Source organism: Platalea leucorodia, assembly GCF_965183815.1.
Source record: "Platalea leucorodia genome assembly, chromosome: 4".
Classification (NCBI taxonomy): domain Eukaryota; kingdom Metazoa; phylum Chordata; class Aves; order Pelecaniformes; family Threskiornithidae; genus Platalea; species Platalea leucorodia.
The window spans coordinates 114,813,447-114,836,478 of NC_138826.1; the positions used below are offsets into that span (position 1 = coordinate 114,813,447).

At 39.5% G+C, this 23,032-nt stretch overlaps 1 protein-coding gene across 2 annotated transcripts in view; it reads right to left on the reverse strand.

Moving 5' to 3' along the window:
* Positions 1 to 23,032, reverse strand: part of MAGI2 (membrane associated guanylate kinase, WW and PDZ domain containing 2) — a gene marked incomplete at both ends in the record, with an annotated part of 752,640 nt that overhangs the window by 130,961 nt on the left and 598,647 nt on the right. The window contains 3 exons of one of the 2 annotated variants that reach the window (XM_082309171.1): positions 18,892 to 19,074; positions 19,780 to 19,908; positions 20,538 to 20,659. In XM_082309171.1, the coding sequence (XP_082165297.1) occupies positions 18,892 to 19,074; positions 19,780 to 19,908; positions 20,538 to 20,659 (434 nt within the window). The remainder of the gene's footprint in view (positions 1 to 18,891; positions 19,075 to 19,779; positions 19,909 to 20,537; positions 20,660 to 23,032) is intronic. The other variant, XM_082309172.1, reaches the window with a different exon arrangement.

Consider the following 23,032-nt stretch of genomic DNA (forward strand, 5'->3'; position numbering starts at 1 on the left):
ATAGAGAAAAAAAGCAAATACTAGTAGCAATGGAGGGAGAAACATAATGGTGTGGAGAAAATGTAGGAGAAATCCCTCTGGTGTGCCTACTGTCAGTTATGGCCTACTGTCATGTTATGCCAGTGCCTACTGTCCCACATGCTGGCCAAGGAAGCTGAAAGGCATTTCTGTATTTGCACAGTCCTTGCCTGTCAGCAGATAATCGTACAAAGAGCATGTTCCCCAAACCTATGCATGACTCTGTCCTGGCATTCAAAAAATGATACCATCATTAAAATAAGTAATGTCAAAGATGAGGTTTAGGTCCGATTGCAAGTATTCTGCATGCACAGGAAAGAAGTGTTTGCACATAACAGATGTGCTTCTCCTCCACCGGAGTCTAGTCAGGTTCTAATTTGGATTATAATTAAATATTTTCCCAATTTGTTTCTTACCCACTCTCTACATTTCTTCTACCAATGGATTCTCCCCCTCCCCCAACCATGAAAAGAAGCAGAACGAGTACTTGTCTGTATGTTTTTTTTCGTGTAGTTAAAGGGAATGTGCAAAAGCAAGGCTGTTTAAGATGACTGATAATATATTCTTCTTTTTCACTTGCACAAATAGAATCCATTTGGGAAGGATGCTCGCGAGGCATAACAAATATTTTGAATACCTAAGTAAGACCCAGATGTGCTCAGATACCAATAAGACGTGAAAGAGATTAAAAGCTGTCACCATTAAAAGAGAAATTAGTTACGTGAGCATTCTGCAATTTCCTCAAATCCCTCACTCTCCCAAATTAAAAAACAGACACGCTGCCTAATTCAAACACAAAAATACAAGGTGTGCCTTCATCTAACGGCAAATTAATACTGTTGCATCAAATTGACTGAAATGTAAGGAGGTGAAAGAAAAAGGAATAAAAATTATATGAGCTTAATGTGATTTTTCTCTTTTCCAGCTACATCAGGATTTAAAGGAACATCTAATTCCATCACTGATAGCAATATAATAGTAAGGCTACAGTGCATGAGAAATTTAAATTACTCTGAAGGAGTAGGTTCGATATATGGCCTGTCCCTAAAAACTGCTATTGCAAAATGCAAACAGAGGTCACAAAAAAGTCATGGTAGCCCATGTCATTTCTAAGATTTGGGAGAAGAACTTGCTGCCGTAAAGAGTAAAGAGTAAAGAGTAAAGAGTAAAAATCTTGCTGAAGTCTCTTGAAGCAGATGCAATTATACTGTACAAGGTATTACGTATCACTCTGGTTGTCAACTGGATAGGGCTGCTTTCATGGCCACAGGAAGGCTATCAGGCACTGATTAAACACATTGACTTTCTCCTTCCAGTCTTGATTCAGAGAGGGATTGTTTCAAGTCTCTTTTATGATATCTATTATCTACCCAAAAAGAAAACTTTCAAATTTGGAAAATGATAGATTAAAGGTTGTCTACATGCATTCGACGTGTTTGCATTATGCAAACAGATTTTGATGTAGTCTTTATCGAGATTACACTTTATATTTTATCTTTTGCTTTAGGGTCTTTGTTCCAGTCCCTCCTTTTTTCTGTACTTGGTCTGGCTCTTCCGCTCAGCTGCATTCCAGTTATGTGTGTGAGACAAAGAGAGGGAGGACCTGATGTTGATTTCTATGGCCAGTGCCAGTCCTGCACCTAACTGGTAGAAGATCCAAACCAGGGAAAGCCTGGCTTTTTCTGTCTACCCAAGGTAAAGCATGTTCAACACAGAATTCATAGTGGAAGAAAATTAGCTCCTAATTCTAACACACATACGTACAATGAGGCTAATATCTACATGTGGATATATTTCTATGTGGGAAAGTCAAAACCGATATCTTTGGGACCAGGTTGATCACTGTATAAGTGACTGCTCCATGGCACGGAGCCCCTCAGTGATATATCTGTAAGAATATTTGATATGATGAAATAATATTATAGTTCATCTACCTCCCCTAGTTCCTAGAAACAACTGCATTTTTTTTCTGAAATGGACTAAATTTTATGTTTATTTTTATATATATAAATGTATATATATTCACACAAGCACATGTATATTTTTACACAAAGATACACCTTCATCACACTTACCCACAGACATACACGTATGAAAGCACTTCATTATACACATTCAACATCTGCTATTAGTATTATAACTAATGTTGTATTCCTATCTATTTAACACTTTTAGATACATCCAGATACCTGCACTGCATATAATATGCATACCACTGTTTTATAATGCATTATCTCGAACAAACTGTGAGCAGCAAAAGTATTATATATTTGGAAGTGTGACATAGAATTGGATGACTCAGGTGAAACTCTGGCCTTTGAAAATGGTTGCATAGGACATTGATGTAAAAAGACCTGGGGTACTGTGTGGCCTCGGGGAGCGCTGATACTGGTGCCACTGCTGGAGCACCAGTAATGCTGCACCACTATATCTATGCCTATACATACACTACAAACATGCATGTTGCTTTACAAACTTTAAGAAAATTCTCATCATTAGGAGCTTTGGGAAACAGAAAGTTAAGACATAGCTGGTAAAAAGAGGTTATACAAAGAATGTGTTTTCTGAGAATTTTTTTCTATATTGGAATTAGCTAGAAAAAATTGCCAGGTTGTGGCAATTTTGCTGGAATAATTCAATTTAAAAACCTCTAAAAATTAGAAACACTATGGTTTTGTTAACTTACTTAATTTTCTTAAGACAGTATTATTTTCAGTTTGAACTTTAAAAAAAAAAATTCCAACATTTTTTGAAAACTATTACTTCTAGTTGACTTGAAATTACATATATCATGCTCTAGCAAAGCAGAATTCATTATTCTTGTAATAAATGAAATCTTTAAAATATTACAATCCTGCATTCAGAACTGAACAGACTACCAAAAGATAGAATTTACAACACCATACAGTTTAAAATAACAATCCATCAGCTTGGCCCCTGAGATGGATTAGTATTTTTGACATAAACAATTGTTCAAGTGCAATTCTTATTATTATCCTTATTTCCCAAAACAATTCAGAACTATTTTTAAATGAGTAGGAACTGCACTAGAAACACTTGAATCTCTTATATAATAGTCAACTGCATTTCCTTTTGATGCAATCAAGTTTGGCCTAAAAAATATACTCTGATATACAGAAAATAATTGGAATAAGACAGACGAAACAGATTGCTGAAAACAATCTACCAAAAAAACAGAAAGCTTTTTTGAACTCTGGGTAATGATGCTGCCATTCTAACCTGTCTGGAAAATGACCAGAGGTAAAATGATAGTATTTTTAACTTCTCTTATCTGTTAGAACAAAACCCCCTCAAAATAAAGCAACCTTCTAAAATGATATAAAACGTATGAACACATAAATGTGGTAAATATTTGTGTAGCACTGCAGCGTTGCATGAATTTCATGTGGAATTTTACAGAGGAATCTACCCCCAAACCCACCTATTAATTAAACAAGGTTAAAAACAAGGGTGATATCTGGTGCTGGTGATGAGGTCTGACGGGAGGCAGTGTCTGCGCTGTGTGTGCATGCCTTCCTCTCCAGTTGCCTGAGGACAACCTGCCTGAGCCCACCAAGCTGCCTTGTGGCACATGGACTTTTCTAGAGGTTTCAGCAGAAGAAAGTCAACCAGGCTCCATTGAACAAGACGAGGACCAAGAATCCTCGTTGAGGCTCTGGCCCTGATATATCAGGGGAAATAACCCTAGTAACATGCTAGTGACAGTGGTATGATTAATGCCACCCTGCACATCTAGCGTGTCTTTCATTCCCATACAGTCACAATGATATTTCTATTAAACTATAACCTGCACCTCTCCCTTACAAGACGTGAAAGCACTGTCAGGTTCACATGACTACCTCAATTTCCTCTTTTTCCAGTTTTCTACCTCTTTCTGCTGCTTGCTTTCTCTGAATTGCCCCAGTGCGAAACCACCAATTTTTCCTGTGCACTTTTAGTCCTTCACTGTGTTACAGGCAGCCCCAGATCAGCCCTGCCAGCTTCTGCAGAGCTGATGGATCTTCAGGATTCAAAGGTGTGATTCAAAGGCCAATAATCGTCAACTACTGATAGCCTTTGCTTACTGAGACTTGTTATTTCGTGTATGTACAGGTGGAATAGAAAAGATCATGAATAACAGAGCAGCAGCATAACCCAGCATGCTTCATGACTCACTATTAGCCTATGAATAAATTCTCAAGGAGCATATCTATCAAGAAAAGCTGTCCAATATTATCTGACTTTTCCTCAGCAGTACCACAGGTGATGCTCAGTATGGCAAAGACAGTCTCAATAAATAGTGCATACAACGATGCTGACTTTAATGCAGAATAAATTAGTTGAATACAAAGAATTTTAATTTACTTTCATTAAGAGCTGAAGAAGGAAGCAATACATCAAAAGGATTGAAAGTGTCAGTGTTTAAAAGTTCTATACTCACATCACTTCTCTCAGACCTTTCTTGCAGAGCTCCTTTTCTTCTTTTCTTTAGTACCTTGCCCTCCCCTCTCCCATCTCCTTCTACAGGCGCGCACACATGCATATAAACACCCACTCTCCAACCACCTCTGAGCATAAAACTACTGCCTTTTCTCCCTGCCTCCCTGCAGAAGCAAAACAAATTGTCACATCTTCAGCTCCAGCAAATCGTAGTCCAGTAAGTTTTCTCCCAGTCCTGCACCCAGCCTCTAGAGATAGGACTTTGTTCTCTGCCGCCCCCCTCCCCCACCCAGGTCATCCCCTGAGATTGATAGCTGAGATTTGGCAAAACTCCTGAGCCCCAGTCACCAAGATTTTCTCTAGCTCCTGTACACAGTCCTCGCTTATCTGGGCATGATGGAAGAGTGGTGTTTAGGGGAGCCTGGCTCCGCCACCATGACACCACTCCCCTGTGGTATCTACTGGAAGAGGAGATGAGCAGAAGCGAGCGCTGCCTGGGCAGCTCCCTCCTGTTGCATGCACAGAGCATACGGTAGCAGCATTGCATCCTGAGCTCCACCGCCATTCACCAACTCAGAATAAATGTTGCACTTATGTGACTGCTGGAGGGGAGAAGACTTTTGTGGGGTGGAGAGAGGAAAGGTTGGATGAAATTTTCCAGGGGCTTCTCACTTTTCATCAGGACTAACTTCATGCCCGCCTACTGGTTTGAAAAGTGCTCCTTATGTTATTGAGAAATTTTCATTACAGATTTTTAAACAAACAAGCCATTTTTTTTTTTTAAATGTCAGAATCATCAATTACAAAGAGGTAGTTGCATAAGTGCTGGAATAAACTTTGCTCTTCTGACAAAGGCTATGTGAACAGCTAAACGGGATGAGATGAGAGGTGCATCCATGCTAATATCCTGATTCTGGCAATCGACAGTGAAAGATGCTTTAGAAGTGAAATCATAACAAAATTGCCTGAAATGTCTCTGCAACCTCCATTAGTTAAAGGTTCACAAAGCTCCTGGAATGTGATTTATATGCCTGGAAATGTTTCTGCATCTCTAATGCAACTCTGGATACTCTTACTTTATGCCATGCTTCAAATGAGAAACTCAGAGCACTGACAAAAAATTGATCTACATGCGATACAGTACAGATTTCTGTTCTAATGTATACTGCACAATTGGACATATACAGTAGTCGGCCTAAATATCTTAAGCTGAACTTCATTAGGCTTCTCTTCACTAACATTTGTAGTAGTTAATATGGGAGTTGCTAACTGCAATAATTATTGGACTTCACAAAGTTCTAAAATGACTATTTCTGCTCTTGGATGGGGAAATTCAGGTACAGGGATCTTAACTAATTTGTTCAAGTAAAATATTTGATAACTGTCAAAAAAGATATTTCCCATTCTAAATATACAGCAGAAATTGTACCTTAAAAGTCATTACTTAATTTATTCTTAAATTTTCAAAGAGTTTAAAATTTGCTTTAAATTTTAGCTTTAAAATTTGTCCTCAAAGAATAGTTAAATTCTAGCTGAATTTCTGAACTCTCATATTTTAATATACATAGAGATTGTATTTGGTTGCACAAATATCGAGGCAGAGGTGATTATGCATTCTTAATCTATTCAATTTTTAACAAAAAATGAACAAAAATCTGAAACTCATCTAAATATTTACTTTTTGTTTTGATATTTGAATGGTATAATAAAATCCTATATGCCAAAACAACAAAATTAAAGGAAAATCAAAGGTGGCATGGCTGATGATATTGAAAAGTACAGTTCTAGATTATTGATTTTGTTAGTGCAATATGAAGTTCTCACTTTCTCTGTCATCTCTTTATATAGAAAGAAGCTCTTTCTCCCCTCCCAGATCATTTTTCTTGTTAAGCAATAAGCTGTCATTATTTATTGAATGAAATGGTACACGAGATGATGACTATAATTTTCAATGTATATTTTTGTCTGTTCATACAAATAGTCAAATCATGTGAGATAGATGTTAATTACATTTGATAGGAGAAAAGTTATTTCTGCATCTGCAGCATTTTTGGCAGCCACTGAGTTCATTGCACACTGCTTGCTCAACTGGCCACTTGCAAAACTTAAAAAAAATTGTCCTAATAAGTGTGAGAATTATTACAATATATTTATCATCTCCTGGCCTATGTTAAATATCCTAATAGCGGAATCTGCAGATTTTGTATGATGGAGTTCAGATCGAAGAATGAATTTATGGGTTTCTGAGACTTGTCATACACACTGGTTTGGTGTATGACAATATGAAGAGTAAAATGGGATAAAAGCAGCTTAGTATGTGATAGCAGACAGAAAAAAATCATTTAACATTTATTCTGCCTTTGTATTTTGCATGTTGCTATATGTATGACATCATAGTTTTAGTATCCTTGTTTATGCTTTCGGCCTTTGTGGCCATGTTTTCCATGGAGTCAGGCCTTGAATTAAAAGGAAAGTGAGGCTGCACATACTTGAATAGTTCGTGTTTCAAATACTCTCTCTGCTTTTTCATCTTTACTCTTTTACTTTATCATGTTTCTTGATTTCTGTATGATCTCATCATCTGCTAAAGATACGGCACCTTTGAGCACCAGAAGATCTCCATTTGCTCTTGTTACAGAGACCTAGGCTGGTGGCTTAAGTTAAACAGAGTGTGTACATCCTGTGTATATGGTTTGTGTTGCTTTTGTCCATAAGAGACAGGATTGTTTATGTTGTCATAGATCACACCTTTATTATGCCCTCTCTTCCCATCAAATTGCTTCACCTTTGGTTTCTGGGTTAAATAAAAACATAACTGCAGTGAAAATGTGGTCAAAGGTGAAAGAATTGGATAAAAAGACATTAAGCACTGTACATGTGGAATCTGGCATGGCTGGACACGTTCAGACCTCAGCCATCTCTAATCAGACATGTTCAACTTTCTAGAGCTGGTGCTGGAAGAGTTGCTCTAATGGCTTAGCCATTAGAATTAACTTACCATATATAAGCAGATCTGCTTATGTATTCTCTCCTGCAGAAGACTATGCGGCACACTTACATAACCCAGAACTTCACCCATTTACATGTCCAATATTTTACTGTTTCAAGTAGCAAGCACATATTATCATTCTTAGGACTGATACACATAGATCAAAATACAGCGTCAACAAATGTGAATTTCTTTCAAAATGAAGTAAGTGCCATAAACCGTGCATACTATGAGTTGTGTAAAATATGGATTTTATCAAAGCAAAATGAAAGATTGCTGTTCTTTTCAGATTCCTGCTGCATTTCTGTGTATTATCTGGACTTGAAAAAAATGAGTCTTTTGAGGAAGAGTCACTATAGTAAAGAAAACAAGTTACATACATTATTCAATCCTAATATTGGTACATATTTTATGGGCACCAGTAATACCCGATCCAAAATATTATAAGTGGTGGAGATGAAAATGAATTTATAATCACCAGTATACAGCTGAACTCAATCATCAGATTTCTTATAATGTTATTGTTTGAATGGTTAAATGAGAGAAAATTAAGCTTATTAAGTTTAAAAGGGTTTTTGCTGTTTCTTTTAAGTGTTCATAAAACCAAAAGTGTGAGCTTTGAATTAGGCTAGGGGAAACAAATATCCTTAAAATTGTCAGAAAAGGGTTATTACTACAGTAATGAATCAATCACTGCTTGCTCTAATAGATGATAAGGAAAAAAAAAGGAGTCTATTAACACACTCTTAAGGCATTGAAGGAGGAATGTAGTTGTTTAAGAAGGCGTCATTTACATTACGTGTCATTTACAACAGCCTTGGGCATCTGAGATGTTCATATGGGACTTGCAGGTATGACACAGGACTTACAAGAGACTGCTGCCTGGGAGGGCAGGAGGGGGCTAGGTGGGATTTACGACACTTTTAATGGCACTGGACACCTATGTTTATTCAACTGCATTGCATCCCAAACACTGGTAGACTCAGTTCTGTGCTGGAGGCAACCTTTTGCTCCCTATTGACACCATACTTGGGGATCTATGTTCCTTAATGTGATGCTTTGTACCACCTCAAATTAAGGTACTAATCCTAAAGCTTGAGGTAGAAGATTCCCAAAATTTCTAAATTAGGGCAAACTTTAGGACTAAAAACCAAGATATGGAGTCAGAGACCACTGAATCCCATTTGTACTAGTAATGCAGAAACAGAATCATCCCATGAAGCAAGACAGCATGTGAGGTGAAGACAAGATGTTCCTAAGATTGTTTTTTCTAATTATTCCTGTGACTTAAAGACGTTACTGTTGATGAGAAACTCAACAGTTGGTTGATGAGAAACTCAACATGACCTGGCAATGAGCACTTGCAGCCCAGAAAGCCAGCCATGTCCTGGGCTGCATCAAAAGAAGCGTGACCATCAGGTCGAGGGAGGTGATTCTCCCCCTCTGCTCTGCTCTCATGAGACCCCACCTGCAGTACTGCATCCAGCTCTGGGGCCCCCAGCATAAGAAGGACATGGACCTGTTGAAGCAAGTCCAGAGGAGGGCCACGAAGATGATCAGAGGGCTGGAGCACCTCTCCTAGGAAGACAGGCTGAGAGAGTTGGGGTTGTTCAGCCTGGAGAAGAGAAGGCTCCAGGGAGACGTTATAGCAGCCTTCCAGCACCTGAAGGGGGCCTACAGGAAAGCTGGAGAGGGACTTTTTACAAGGGCACATAGTGACAGGACAAGGGGTAATGGCTTTAAACTGAAAGGGGGTAGATTTCGATTAGATATGAGGAAGAAATTCTTCACTCTGAGGGTGGTGAGGCACTGGAACAGGTTGCCCAGAGAAGCTGTGGACACCCCATCCCTGGAAGCGTTCAAGGCCAGGTTGGATGGGGCTTTGAGCAACCTGGTCTAGTGGAAGGTGTCCCTGCCCATGGCAGGGGGGTTGGAACCAGATGATCTTTAAGGTCTCTTCCAACCCAAACCATTTTATGATTCTATGATTCTATGATTTTCAGAAGCATTTTGAAATCCAAGTTAGATGCTCTGCTGTAATTGCTCTTCCAGTTTGTATAAATAATTTTAATTGAAGATTTCATTGCCAAATGACAGGGCTACAAAGAATCAATAGCTCTCTTTGTACCTCGAGGAATATTTATGCAAACTGGAATGGTTTTAATAGGAAAGATTTATATGCAGTGCTTAATGAATGCTCAGTAGCTTGATAGATAGGCAACACGGACTCAAGCTCTAACTCCGTATCGGGCAGAACAGATAGTGACATATGGATTTTCTGCACCTCAGGAAGAACACAAGGCTATTGACTATCACACCAGCCAACCAAAAAAATCTGACAAGATGCACACAAAGACGTCAAACATAGACAGTAACAGCATGTGGTACACAAAATAAGGACACAAATTTTTTAGTCTAGGCTCATCTCTGTCCTGGTTATCATTCAATGAGACCTAACAACCTAGTGAGTATCAAAAGAATAAAAATATGAAGAAAACATTGAAATAGGAACCTCATGAAGATTAGAATTCAGTAACATTTTGACAGAAGTGGACACTTTCCCCAGGTCTTCAGTTAATGTAAAAAGCAATTTACAGATATTGTGACCACTGTAGCAAGTTCATTTTATATGAAAGCAATAAAAATGAACAAAAAAAAAAAGGAAAATTAATATTAGAAAATATAACACAAGTACTAAAAATTTCTAGCAACCTAAGTGCTATCTTCTGGTTTATCTATTTACATGCAGAATTCAATGAATTGCCTACTTTAAAATAGAAAAGAAAGGGGGATTGAAAAAGAATAATATCTTTCTGCTACCAAGTTCTTCATTGGTATTAATATTCCTAAAATGCAAGTATTAAAACTGTCTCTATCAAACATTCAAAACCAATATGAAATAAACAGTAAAATTGGCATTTTTTTCTTTGCTTTCTGTTTGAAACCTCTTAAGTAAGTATTATGTGGTTATACTTCAGAGCTTTCCTCTGCAGCTAGGGGAATAGAAACTTTTATCTTGTAAAATTTAAGCTAAGATTCACATTTAGTGACCTTTTTAATAAAAAAAAAATAAATTAAAGAGTTGCGCTTTAAAGAATTCTGGTTACATAGAGATTCAGGATAAAATTGTGAGTACTAGCAAGACTGCATCAGTCTACTTTGGAAAGATTCTCAGAAGTCAGGGTTAATTTTACCCGTACACCTCTTGAACAGTTTTGGCATTAGTTACATGACATATGCAAGCTTTTATGGTGAGAAATATAAAGTGGATTGAATGGAGTGGGATGCTGTGTACTGCACAAAGAAAAAAAAGTGAAGTGCAGCCCCTAGATGGCCATTTTTCTCAGCTGTGAACTAGCAGGGTATCCATTAGCTCCATCTTCATGTAGGTTGTAAAGATAACAGCATTCACATTGCAGTTCCAGTCTTAATGCCCTTTCAATCTCCTCTCCTTGAAAAGGCAAATTATGAAAGAAATGAAAGAAGACCTGTTTTAGAAATCCAGGTTGAGGTTTTACCAAATGGTTACTCCTGGTTTAGCTCACAAAAAGGAAAACGTAACCAGTGTCACTGGTGAAAGGAACTATAGATGTTGTGGCTGAACAAAGAATGCAATGATTTTTGTTGTACATGATGCAAACATATCATTTTTGCTGTGTTTTGCACTGTTTCCTCAGCTGTTTGTGCTGGAGGGAGTAGGAACACAAGCAATAAACATAACACAAATCCACACTGACTGGCCTAACACGGGTGGGAGAAATTCTCACTCTCCATGATGCCTGAAATATTTTTTGTTATTACTCTTAGTTACTTTCCAAAGAGTTAATTTTCCTTCTCTTAACTCCATGGGATTAATAGCAACGTCTGAAGAGACAATGTCTGAAGAGAGAGAGAGAGATCTTCAGTCTTTGCTAGACTGAAATGGGGAGACAAAAGACCACTGTCGGTTCAGATGAAACATCATAGCTTCCGAACAAAGCAAGAGTGTTACGGGAGGTTGATAACACAAACTGTATATATGCTCCACTCTCATAGACCTGCCATGTGGCATAAGCTTGCAGCTGCAAGACTGACACTTGGTGAGGCCTTGGTATATATTAAATGAGTGTTTTAGCCTGGAGATGCGTAAGGATAAGGAAAACATACTCCTTCCTCAGCAGTCCAACAAGTAGCACAATCTCCCATGTTCCTAATGCAATGCATTAATTTTGGAAGGCCAGTCTTCCTGGTGCCACTGGATAAGGTGTCAGGGAGGTGAGTTAACTAAATTTCAGCCAGCTTCTGGTATTGTGGAAATTGTGAAAAAGTCCTCCATACGTGTGTGACCAGTTCCTCACTGAGCTCCTGGTCAGTGAACTTCTTGAGATGACAACTGTGGTAAACAGTCAGCTACCATGGAGGGGGAATATTGCAAAAGGGAATATTGTCAGATGGACCTTAACTCATTGCACAGGAGAGAGACTTGAGCTGTTTGAAAAAGAAGATAGGTACAGTGGTGTGTGGTCATGATACGTTGAATCCTGCAGTGATATTCTGACAGTGTTCACATTCCCAGATGACTGCCAAAATATTTTTTTTTTTTTTTTTAATTTTAGCATATTTCCTTCTTTGGATTGAAGGCATTCCTTGTGCATACATAGTTCACCTTTTCTGGTGTTGCTGAAACTGGACAGCTTGCATCTCATCTGATCTGACATTAAGTGAGATAATGGTTTGTTCATCTGAACTGACAATGGACAAACAGGGAACCAAACTAAGGATCTGTTTGAACTTGTAAAAATGCATCCTTTTGCAGATGTCCTCAATTCCTTCTGTCTTGAGTACTTTACTTTTTACAGAGGTTTTGAGATATTAGCCTTACTGTGCAATTAATATGCATGAATGATGACTAGATAATTATTCCCTAAGCTTAGTGACATTGTAGGGTCAGCCACCTGATAATCATAGAATCATAGAATCATAGAATCGTCAAGGTTGGAAAAGACCCTTAAGATCATCGAGTCCAACCATTAACCTATCACTGCCAAGTCCATCTATACCATGTCTTCCAGCACCGTATCTATCCGTTCTTTAAATACCTCCAGGGATGGAGACTCAACCACTTCCCTGGGCAGCCTGTTCCAATGCCTGACCACCCTCTCAGTGAAGAAGTTTTTCCTAATATCTAACCTAAACCTCCTCTGGCGTAGCTTGAGGCCGTTTCATCTCGTTCTATCACTCATTACTAGGGAGAAGAGACCAACCCCCACCTCGCTACAACCTCCTTTCAGGTAGTTGGAGAGAGCAATAAGGTCTCCTCTCAGCCTCCTCTTCTCCAGACTAAACAACCCCAGCTCCCTCAGCCTCTCCTCATAAGACTTGTGCTCTAGACCCTTCACCAACTTCATTGCCCTCCTCTGGACACGCTCCAGCACCTCAATGTCCTTCTTGCAGGGAGGGGCCCAAAACTGAACACAGTGCTCGAGGTGCGGCCTCACCAGTACCGAGTACAGGGGCACTATCACCTCCCTGGTCCTGCTGGCCACACTATTCTTGATACAGGCCAGGATGCCATTGGCCTTCTTGGCCACCTGGGCACACTGCTGGCTCATGTTCAGCCAGCTGTCGACCAACACCCCCAGGTTCTTTGCAGCCAGACAGCTCTCCAGCCACTCCTCCCCCAGCCTGTTGCGTTGCATGGGGTTGTTGTGACCCAAGTGCAGGACCCGGCACTGAGCCTTGTTGAATCTCATACAGTTGGCCCCGGCCCACCGATCCAGCCTGTCCAGGTCCCTCTGTAGAGCCTTCCTACCCTCCAGCAGATCAACACTCCTGCCCAACTTGGTGTCATCTGCAAACTTACTGAGGGTGCACTCGATCCCCTCATCGAGATCATCAATGAAGATGTTGAACAGGACCGGCCCCAGTACTGAGCCCTGGGGAACACCACTCGTGACCAGCCGCCAACTGGATTTGACTCTGTTCACCACCACTCTCTGGGCTCGGCCGTCCAGCCAGTTTTTAACCCAGCGCGGAGTGCACCCATCCAAGCCGTGAGCAGCCAGCTTCTCCAGGAGAATGCTGTGGGAGACTGTGTCAAAGGCCTTACTAAAGTCCAAGTAGACAACATCCACAGCCTTCCCCTCATCCACTAAGCAGGTCACCTTGTCACAGAAGGAGACCAGGTTAGTGAAACAGGATGTCCCTTTCATAAACCCATGCTGGCTGGGCCTGATCCCTCGGTTGTCCCGCACTTGCTGCATAATGGCACTCAAGATGACCTGCTCCATGACCTTCCCCGGCACTGAGGTCAGGCTGACAGGCCTGTAGTTCCCGGGATCCTCCTTCCAACCCTTCTTGTAGAGGGGCATCACGTTTGCTAGTTTCCAGTCATCCGGGACCTCCCTGGTTGACCAGGACTGCTGATAAATAATGGAGAGAGGCTTGGCAAGCTCCTCTGCCAGCTCCCTCATTATCCTTGGGTGGATCCCATCTGGGCCCATGGACTTGTGCACATCCAGGTGGAGGAGCAGGTCAGTGACTGTCACCTCTTCAACAACTGGGACTTCACTCTGCGTCCTATGTCCATCTCCCAGCTCAGGGGCCTGAAAAACCCGAGGCTATAATGGCTATAGTTTCGTTCTTATTCAAGTGAATAACAACATTTATGACTTTGTAGATCAACAAGTGTGCAGTCTCTCCAATTAGAGTAACCTTGGCTTCTTGAAAAAATCATCATGTATAGAAGATTGTTATGGGTCTTGATGGTAGGCCCACGGATAGCAGCAAGGCCACGGGTGACACCTTCCAGTATTTCTACCATCTGGCTCACTCCCTTTGGAGATCTCTTGGGTGCAGCAGAAATTCTGAGTGGTAGATGTGGGATTGATCTCTAGACTCTAGTGTCTAGGCTTCATCCTAATACAGTCCTCTAGAAGTGGCAGATGTCTACTCATACGCTAGGTGTAGACTTCTGTCTTGTAGACATGTATATTTGTTAGCTGAACCTTATCTTACATTTATGAATTTTTATCTCTAGAACAGATTAACTAATACAGTGAAGCTACCATTCCTGAGAGAATAGCATCTAAAAAAGCCCAAGTCTGCATTGTTTACAGATGATTTAGCATCTTGAAGCTGGCCAAATTTATGCTTGGCTGATGAAATGAAAGAGCATGTTTCCCATTTCTTGATTCACACTGTTGAGCTATGACAAATCATCACAGATGTATATACATTTCTGGAAAGTTCAACCTGCAATGACCATAGCTGTTCATCAGTCAGAAGGCTCATCAACAGACTTAATTAATAACTTGTGCACCATGTCTTTAAGCTGTTTCCTGGAAACTTTCACCAAAGGAACAGGAACTTGCTGAAATGCACAGAGTAAGAACCTTTCCAGAGCTTGATTACGTGGGAGTGTTTCAGTTTATCTAGTCCACTGAATAACCTTGAGAATTGTAGGAAAGTTTTTGCCTTTGCAGCTTGAGCTTTTATCTTACTCAGCCGCAGGCCTAAATCTTTGTTTGCCTTAGAACAGCAGTCATTCAAAATCACTCACTGTATAAAAATCTTTTCATGTAAATGCAGTCTTTTACCAGTGATGTTCACTCAGCATTTTAATGGGATACAGGGGCCTCTTAAATACAGACAGTTTTCTATCAATCAGCAGCGTGAGGCTTCAGACAAGACAAAGCAATGTAACCTCTCAGGAAAGAATGTGGTATCGGCTCCTAGGCTGTCTTGAGGTAGACAGCGATGTTGTGGAGTGTAATGCTCATAACCAGCAGCTTGACTGAGCTCCAAATGCTAAAATATGTCCTAGAAAGGCATTCGCAGTATTATTAACAGACATTAGCTCACAGATGCTAGATTTACATGAGGGCATAATAACCCTTAGGAATTCTGAAACATCTGGCAAATGGGATCAGGAATGTAATTTTGGCTGTTTTTGACTCATCCACTGAGATGTGGTTCCTCTGAGTCTGCTTGTGAGGTTCGTTGTGGGTCTGGGACAATTATAGCTATCTCTTAGTGCTCAGCACTGGGCTCTGAGTGGTGGTGTTAGATCACCACGACCCCAGTCATCTCTTGTTGCATCTCAGTGCACTCAGTTGCCTCACTGCTTTAATTGTTTCATAGCATCACAGCGATGCCAAGTCACTGTCAGGCAGCTGCTTTCATGTTCCAAGGGATGAAATCCAAAATTGTTTCATTTTGAAACCTGCAGGTGAAATCTCTGTGTTGTGATCATGTTAAAAGGGTGACAAGAACATCTTACATAGATTCACCCTTCTTTTTGAAAAGCATTTGTATCTGACCCCTAAATTAGATTTTGGGTGGAGAAGTAAACCAAAGGTGCAATATTAGTTTTCTATGAGCTTGTTTCTTTAACAATTAAGATAAAGTACAGCATTGGTGTCTTCAGGCTGTGGCCAAGATCAGGTAAGATCAAGGAGATGGTGCCTTTTCTTCCTTTTTTTCCCCATATCTGATGCAGGTCTAAACCACTAGGATTTTGTTTACCACTTGGCCAAAAAAAAAGTATCAGCCTTGCAAGGGAAAGGCTCCAGAGTTGTATTAGAGCTGGGAGCACCAGCACCTATGGTTATCCCTTACACCAGGTTGCTTCACAGCTCATAGTGCCACTGTCCTCAAGCTTTCTACTGTGATGCCCTACTGCAACAATATGATATTTTGATCATTTATCAAAGCCTACTATGATTGTTATCATAGCTGCAGCGCACATAAATTGCACAACGACACACAGTTCATGTCAAAAGAATAAATAAAATCTATTTTAAAAGCTCTATTCATTATCCAATGATGCCTACCTAACAAACAAAAGGTACATATGTAACTTCAAATAGTTTTAAAACATAAGATTTTAACAGCTTTATGAACAAAATGCTACTGACAGAACCTGGGAGACTTTCATATCTCCAGTTGTTTAGATTGCAAAATGGCTGAATACGGAGAGAAATCCTACTTCAGGAAATGTGAAAAGGATTGGTATCAGGAAATACAAGCACACTGCTGAACAGTGCTTTTATAAATATTCTGACCTTAAGTATCTTTTCTCATTTTACCATTATCATATTTAGAAATCACTTCAAGTGTTCACAGAAACCATGTTAGACGCCACGATGATTAGCCTGAGATTTTCCAATTACTTTACATCAGAACTCTGTCACTCTTCTCAAAAATGAAGACATTTGAGGCCAGAATTTATTCTGAGATGTGATTTTGTACAGATCGGGCTCACATAATTATAGAGTAATTATATATTTGAATGTACATTTCTGTCTTGCATTCTTAATATAGTTGAATTAATTACCTTGGGAAGAAAAATCAATGTTATTTCTATGTATATTAAAGCACATTTTTCCTATATATTCCCATCACAATCTGTGACTACAATAATCAACATCAGTAGTGTTATGACACAAATATTAAATTTCAACATCAAAGTTTAAGTAAGTTGCAAGGATACTCTCTTTTCCAGGAAAAAGAGCTTCATATGAAAAAGTTCACCAATAACCAGCCCACACTTCAGACAGATTAGCCAGTAACTATATTTGAATGCTGGATCTGAGAATGCTAAACCATGACAAGCAAGGAAAATCTCTCATGCAGTGTATTAGGTAATACGAAAATATTAGGAAAAATGAAGTTCATGTTACTAAAATCTCCTGAACTTCACGAAGTCTGTTGTATCCTTTGTTCACTTAATCAGCTAATTTAATTTTGTCTTTGGGAGCCAAATTGCATTAAGTTAAAATGGCAACAAGAATTGAGAATTAAAAAGCTGTTAGAGTTATTTTTTTGTAAAGCCAATGCCAACAATCTATATTCTATTTCTTTCTTACATTTTACTGCTTTATATAAATTATCTGTTTATCTATTTGGCATCAGAAACATCATGCCAGCTGTAATATAAGACTTGAGGCAAATTGCGGTGTTTTAAAAATAATGCTTTTCACAAACTTCACACTTCCTACTTGCAAAGTCCTGGAGAGTCCTACAGAATAAACTAGAGTTCAGGGTGATTTATTCTGAAATACAATAGTCCAGATAATTTCTTTGCTACCACAAAAGAAGGATGAAAGGAAATTTCCAGAAGAATCACTTGGGACTATTCCACCCACATTATTGGTGCCTATGTGTGTTTATGTGTCTGCCTCCTGTACTGCAACACATTAAAAGGATCCTGCTCTGCTGCTGTAGTCCATCCACAGTGATCTGTCACAGTCTAGGAAATTCTCTTATCTTCACAGTGATTCTGGCCACCATGAACTTGGTTTTCTGCAGGGACAACATAAATCCCAAACTAACATTTCTTCTATAAAGTCTTGGTGAGAAATGGAAGGAAACAATATGCATATGTCCCAGTACCAATGTGCAGATTGACTAGTATCTGAGGAGCAAGGACTGCTGGGGAGAGATGGTGCACAGCAACAGGGCTGCACAAACACAGGACTAAAGTCACTGGTAATCAGTTGCACCAGTGGAAATCCCAGTTGGATCCAAACAACAAAAATCTTCACCATGAGAGTGGTTAAGTATTGGGGCAGGAGCCCACAGAGGCTGTGGGATCTCTGTCCTATAAAATTTTCTAAAGTCCCATGGATGAAGCCCTGAGCAACTTGATCCAACCATGAAGTTAGCCCTGCTTTGAGCAGGAGGTTGGTGACTGGAGGTCCCTGCCAACTGAAATTATTCTATTATTCTCTGATTGTCGTCTCCCACAGGAGATGATAGCTGGTTTGGAAACTGAGTTCGTCTTCCTTCAAAAATGTTTCATCCATATATAGACCTGATGTGACCCTCCAAACCTTTAAGACAGTGGTTTGCAATCTTTATCAATCTGTGAACACGAAAATATTTCCAGTGGTGGTCCAGATCTTAAGAGCAGCTTTAAATCTCTTCAGAGGAAGTTTCTTTTATTCAGTTAGTTTTCACAGATTCTTTATTAGTAGGCCACAGATGCCTACGTGTCCATATGCCACACTGAAAACTCTTGTTTTGATGGTTCTAATGAGAACAATGTTGGATCAGACTCGACTTTGATTATTTTGCAAAACCATCCTTTCTAAAGAAATAAATTTGCACTCAGTAGTCTGTGCTCTCTCTGCCTGTCTCTTTTTCTTTCCATGCACAGACTCCCCTTGAGAAAACAGCCTATAAACCAAAGAACATCACATCCCATTTTTATGTAGGAGAACGCAGAGATCTTTTCTCCCTTAAAATATTGTGAAATGGGAAAAAATAAACTGCTTGGCATTATTAGAAAGAAAAATTACAAGAAAGTTTTATCTGAGAAGTTTATCTTATAGAGCAGACGTATTACACTAACACAGAAAGTAACATGGAAAAATGTATGCATTCATGGAGAGAGTCAGACTCGGAAATCTATGTCTCATTCTACTTCTCATATAAAAGAACAGAGGAACCATCTTAATTACCTGTTTCCATTTTCCCATCTTGTGCTGCAGGCCCATCAGGAATTACACTCTTCACCTGGAGAAATTCATCCGGCTCATCCCCACCAATGATGGTAAATCCAAAACCCATGTTGCTTTTCTTAAGAGTTGTGCTGAGGAAAGTCCCCTTCAGCTGTGATGCATCACGGGTGAAGAGTGGTTTTTCTACATCAGTCAACACAAACAAGAAAGACAAAAGTTCTGATCTAGTCACAACACAGCGGGGACAGCAGATAACAATATTGGCTGACAGCAGGTGACAGTGTATGAAAATCAAGGAAATAAAGAGTGTAGGCATTCCAGGAAAAAAATATTTGTGAGTTCTTCTATTAATACAAAGCTTAAAACGTATTTCTTATCTATGGCAGATCAGCCATAAGTGGGGATTTATAAATGTTCTTTCATATTAGAAATACATTTAGAAGTGGATATTGTGTAGCTAAAATAATTACAACAATAAAAATGATCTGTGAGGTAATTTTAAAACCTCTTTCCTAACCTATAAATTCAGCTTTGTCTACAAAGTAATACATTCTCCATAATTTCCCTCCCACCTGCAATAAGGAAAATATCCCCTGAATATCTTATTCCATTTGTTAACAAGCAGTGCTAAATATTAGGTGAGCTTTTCTTTCCAAACACGTGGGGTTTTGGCATCCAACAAGTGACACACGTAACTGCTGTGCAATCTTCGCGTCCCCTCTCCCCGTGCCTCGGTGTGCAGTGTGGGCGGTGGGGGGCTCCCCGCGCCTCTCTCCCATGCTGCGCTTGGTGAGGAAGGGTGGGAGGAAGGTGCAAAGGTTGTGACTTCAACTGGTCTCATTACACCCGCAGCAGTGGGGCTGGGCTGGCCGGCAGCGGAGGACATACCGTGCAGCCTGCGCGTCCCAGCAGGGTCGCGCCGGCACTGGGACAGGTCATTCACACTGCGGGACCTCTTGGGAGCGGGGCGCGGGTGGGCGAGTTTGGGTCTAGGTAAGGTTGATGAGAAGCTTTCTACTGTTACAAAGGAGAACAAGCCTCATTCTTCGGCTATAACCTTACATTAAAGTTTATTTCTCTCTACCAATACTGTTTGCTACTTATACAGCTCATTTTAAGCACATTAATTTTTACATTACCAAGAGGCTGTATTCTTGTAAACTCCTATAACACAGTGCTTGAGGCTTTTAACTTAATTGATGCTTGCTAGATGAGCTAGCTTAGAAACATACCAAACATCAATTAATGGTAATTTAGAGAAAGTACAATTAATTATTTCAGTGTTGCCAACCTCGGATGCTCAAGAGAGAGTTGTACATTCCCAAGAATAGAATTTATTATTTTATTTAGAAAATTACTTTTGGGCTCTTATTGTGCTTTCTGTTTCTCAGTCTTTAGGAAACACTAGGGTCAACTTTTCTTTCTTTTCTCAGTGCCTCTGAAGATTAGAGTATTTTAGGTGGCTCATGAGTCCCACAATGCTGGGAGCTCAGACATTTAGGGGAGAAAAATGCTAGGAGATAGGTGGTAACATTGTGAGAATTGGCAACACTACTCTTTTAATCAGACTATGACAAAATCATTGTCACATAAACAGGAGAGCAGGATCTTTCATCTTAACTAAGATAGCTGACACGGTACTGTACCTCGGAAACCTTGGGCCTGCATAGGCTTTGTTCCAAGTTCTGCGTTGGGCATGTTATGCTGCTGTAGCTTCCTTTTTGCTTCTAGGACAGGGTTTTCAAATTGTGTTCTTCTATTTATGTGGCTGGAAAAAATTTGGTTTTGATTAAAAATTGGGTTCAGTTGGGGAAAATGATCATTTTCACAGTAGGATGCTGTATGTGACTTAGATGTGTGTGGTTAGAGAGTGAAACCGTTACGAAACCCCAATGGGCCTGAGCACGTCCCTTATACTCCACACAATTTTCTTGGGGATGAGAAACGCACAATCTAGCGCATCACATAATGAACAGCACTGATAGTGTCCTATCATTTCAATATGCTGAACTCTGCTACAGACAAATGGTTTTGATCTATGTGACTACATATTAAATAGCAGTACTGCTGAAGCATGCTACAATGACAGTTTTTCATGTCTTTAGTACAAGCATTGTTCTGTGCATGATTCAAAGGATCTGAACCAGTTTTGTGCATTATTATCGATTAGCTGTAAGTGAAATTACTTAATCACTTACAGAAAAGGTAAAGCCTAGAACACAGAGTGTTTTTATGGTCGCAGCTTAGAAATAAATCTAACATAGGGAATAAACTAAAGATGATTTCTTTTTAATTCTATGGCATATATCTGCTCAGCTGTACACAAAAATCAGATGTTGCAGAAACTATGTCAGATGGTAGATTAGAACTACACAGATAAATATATGAAAAATAAAAAAAGTTAATGTACACATTTTTTTATTGATGTTTACATTTCCTACAACAGGTCAGTAAGTACCTCTCTGTCATTACACCACTAATTTTCTGTATTATGTTTAGAACTATCTTAACTACATACTCTCATCATATCCTTAATTTTAATTCTTTAATTTAAAGCATACATTTTATCAATCAGTGAGTAATCCTACAATTCTGTCCTGTGATATGTTTCACATGTTTTCTGAAGAAGGCAAAGAAATTTAGTAGGCTGCATTGAACAACTCTGCAAGATAGGATCATGATAGGATCACAACTGAGAAAAGGGGCTTGTGCTGAAAACATTGTTCTGGGGAAATAAATACATATGTACAGAAGGACAGGTTTTCAAACATGTCACTACTTATTTGTCCTCGCTGAGCTACTATGTATTGAGTTCTGAAAATCCAATCCCAGTCATGGGCTTTAATCACTTGGAGAGGTGATCTGGGAACTTTTGAAACTCTGAGGTCCTAAAAAGGGTTGAGTACCTTCAATTTATGTTGAAATGGCCTTTTATGCCACATTAAGCACTTTTCAAGTCCCTTGGGATTCAGATCCTACCACTGCTTCAAAGAAAGTAAGTGGAATTGCCATTAAGAAGTGAGGTAGAGAAAAGGCAGCAAGTCCTATGGGAATGCAATACACTTGGAAAATCAGAATTTAGTGGCCAGAGCTAATGCAATGAAAAGATTTCCAGTCATGTAAAAGAATATTTGATTTAATGAGAGGAAGCAAATGCGATAAATCCTGGAATTGCTAATTTGTTAACATGGCTATAACTCATTCGAGTGGCTGCTAACCTACTCTCATACGCTAAAATTTTGATTAATAGTTTTCTTGCAGATTTCAATCTATGCTGCAGACAGAGAAAGTCCCTTTTGTTTCTTCCCTTTTTCAGACAGGCTGTTTAAGATTGTGGGCTTTCCTTTCCTAGACTTTTGCTTTCTAGTTAGACCATGCTGAGGGGAGACCTTATTGCTCTCTACAACTACCTGAAAGGAGGTTGTAGCGAGGTGGGGGTCGGTCTCTTCTCCCAAGTAACAAGCGATAGGATGAGAGGAAATGGCCTCAAGCTGCCCCAGGGGAAGTTTAGGTTGGATAGCAGGAAAAACTTCTTCACCGAAAGGGTGGTCAGGCATTGGAACAGGCTGCCCAGGGAAGTGGGTGAGTCTCTATCCCTGGAGGTATTTTAAAGATGGGTAGATGTGGTGCTTGAGGACCTGGTTTAGTGGTGGACTTGGCAGTGTTAGGTTAACAGTTGGACCTGATGATCTGAACGGTCTTTTCCAACCTTAACAATTCTATGATTCTATGATTAGTTTATTGCAAACCTAGAAACCTATGATAGAAGGGAGACAATCTTCACCAGTTAAAAATGGAGAAAGACAAGACTTACATACACTAAATGTGGTAATTATGAACTAAAAAAGGTAGTTTTCATGCTACCACCTATCGTGATGTATTTCAATATTGTAAAGGAAATACTGTTTTTGCCACTACACAAGGCAGTGCTAAAACATCACGTGAAATACTACATAAAGTTCTGATCACCCATGACCAAATAATATGAATCCATAGAAAAGGTTTTACAGGAAGACCAGTGAATGAGAGAGTCTTCTATGACAGAAGACCAAAGGAGTTTTAGCTTTTTATTCAAGCAGAATTAATTCTGATATATAATTGCATTGTGTGAATACATTTGGAAGTAAATTCTAGAATGTAT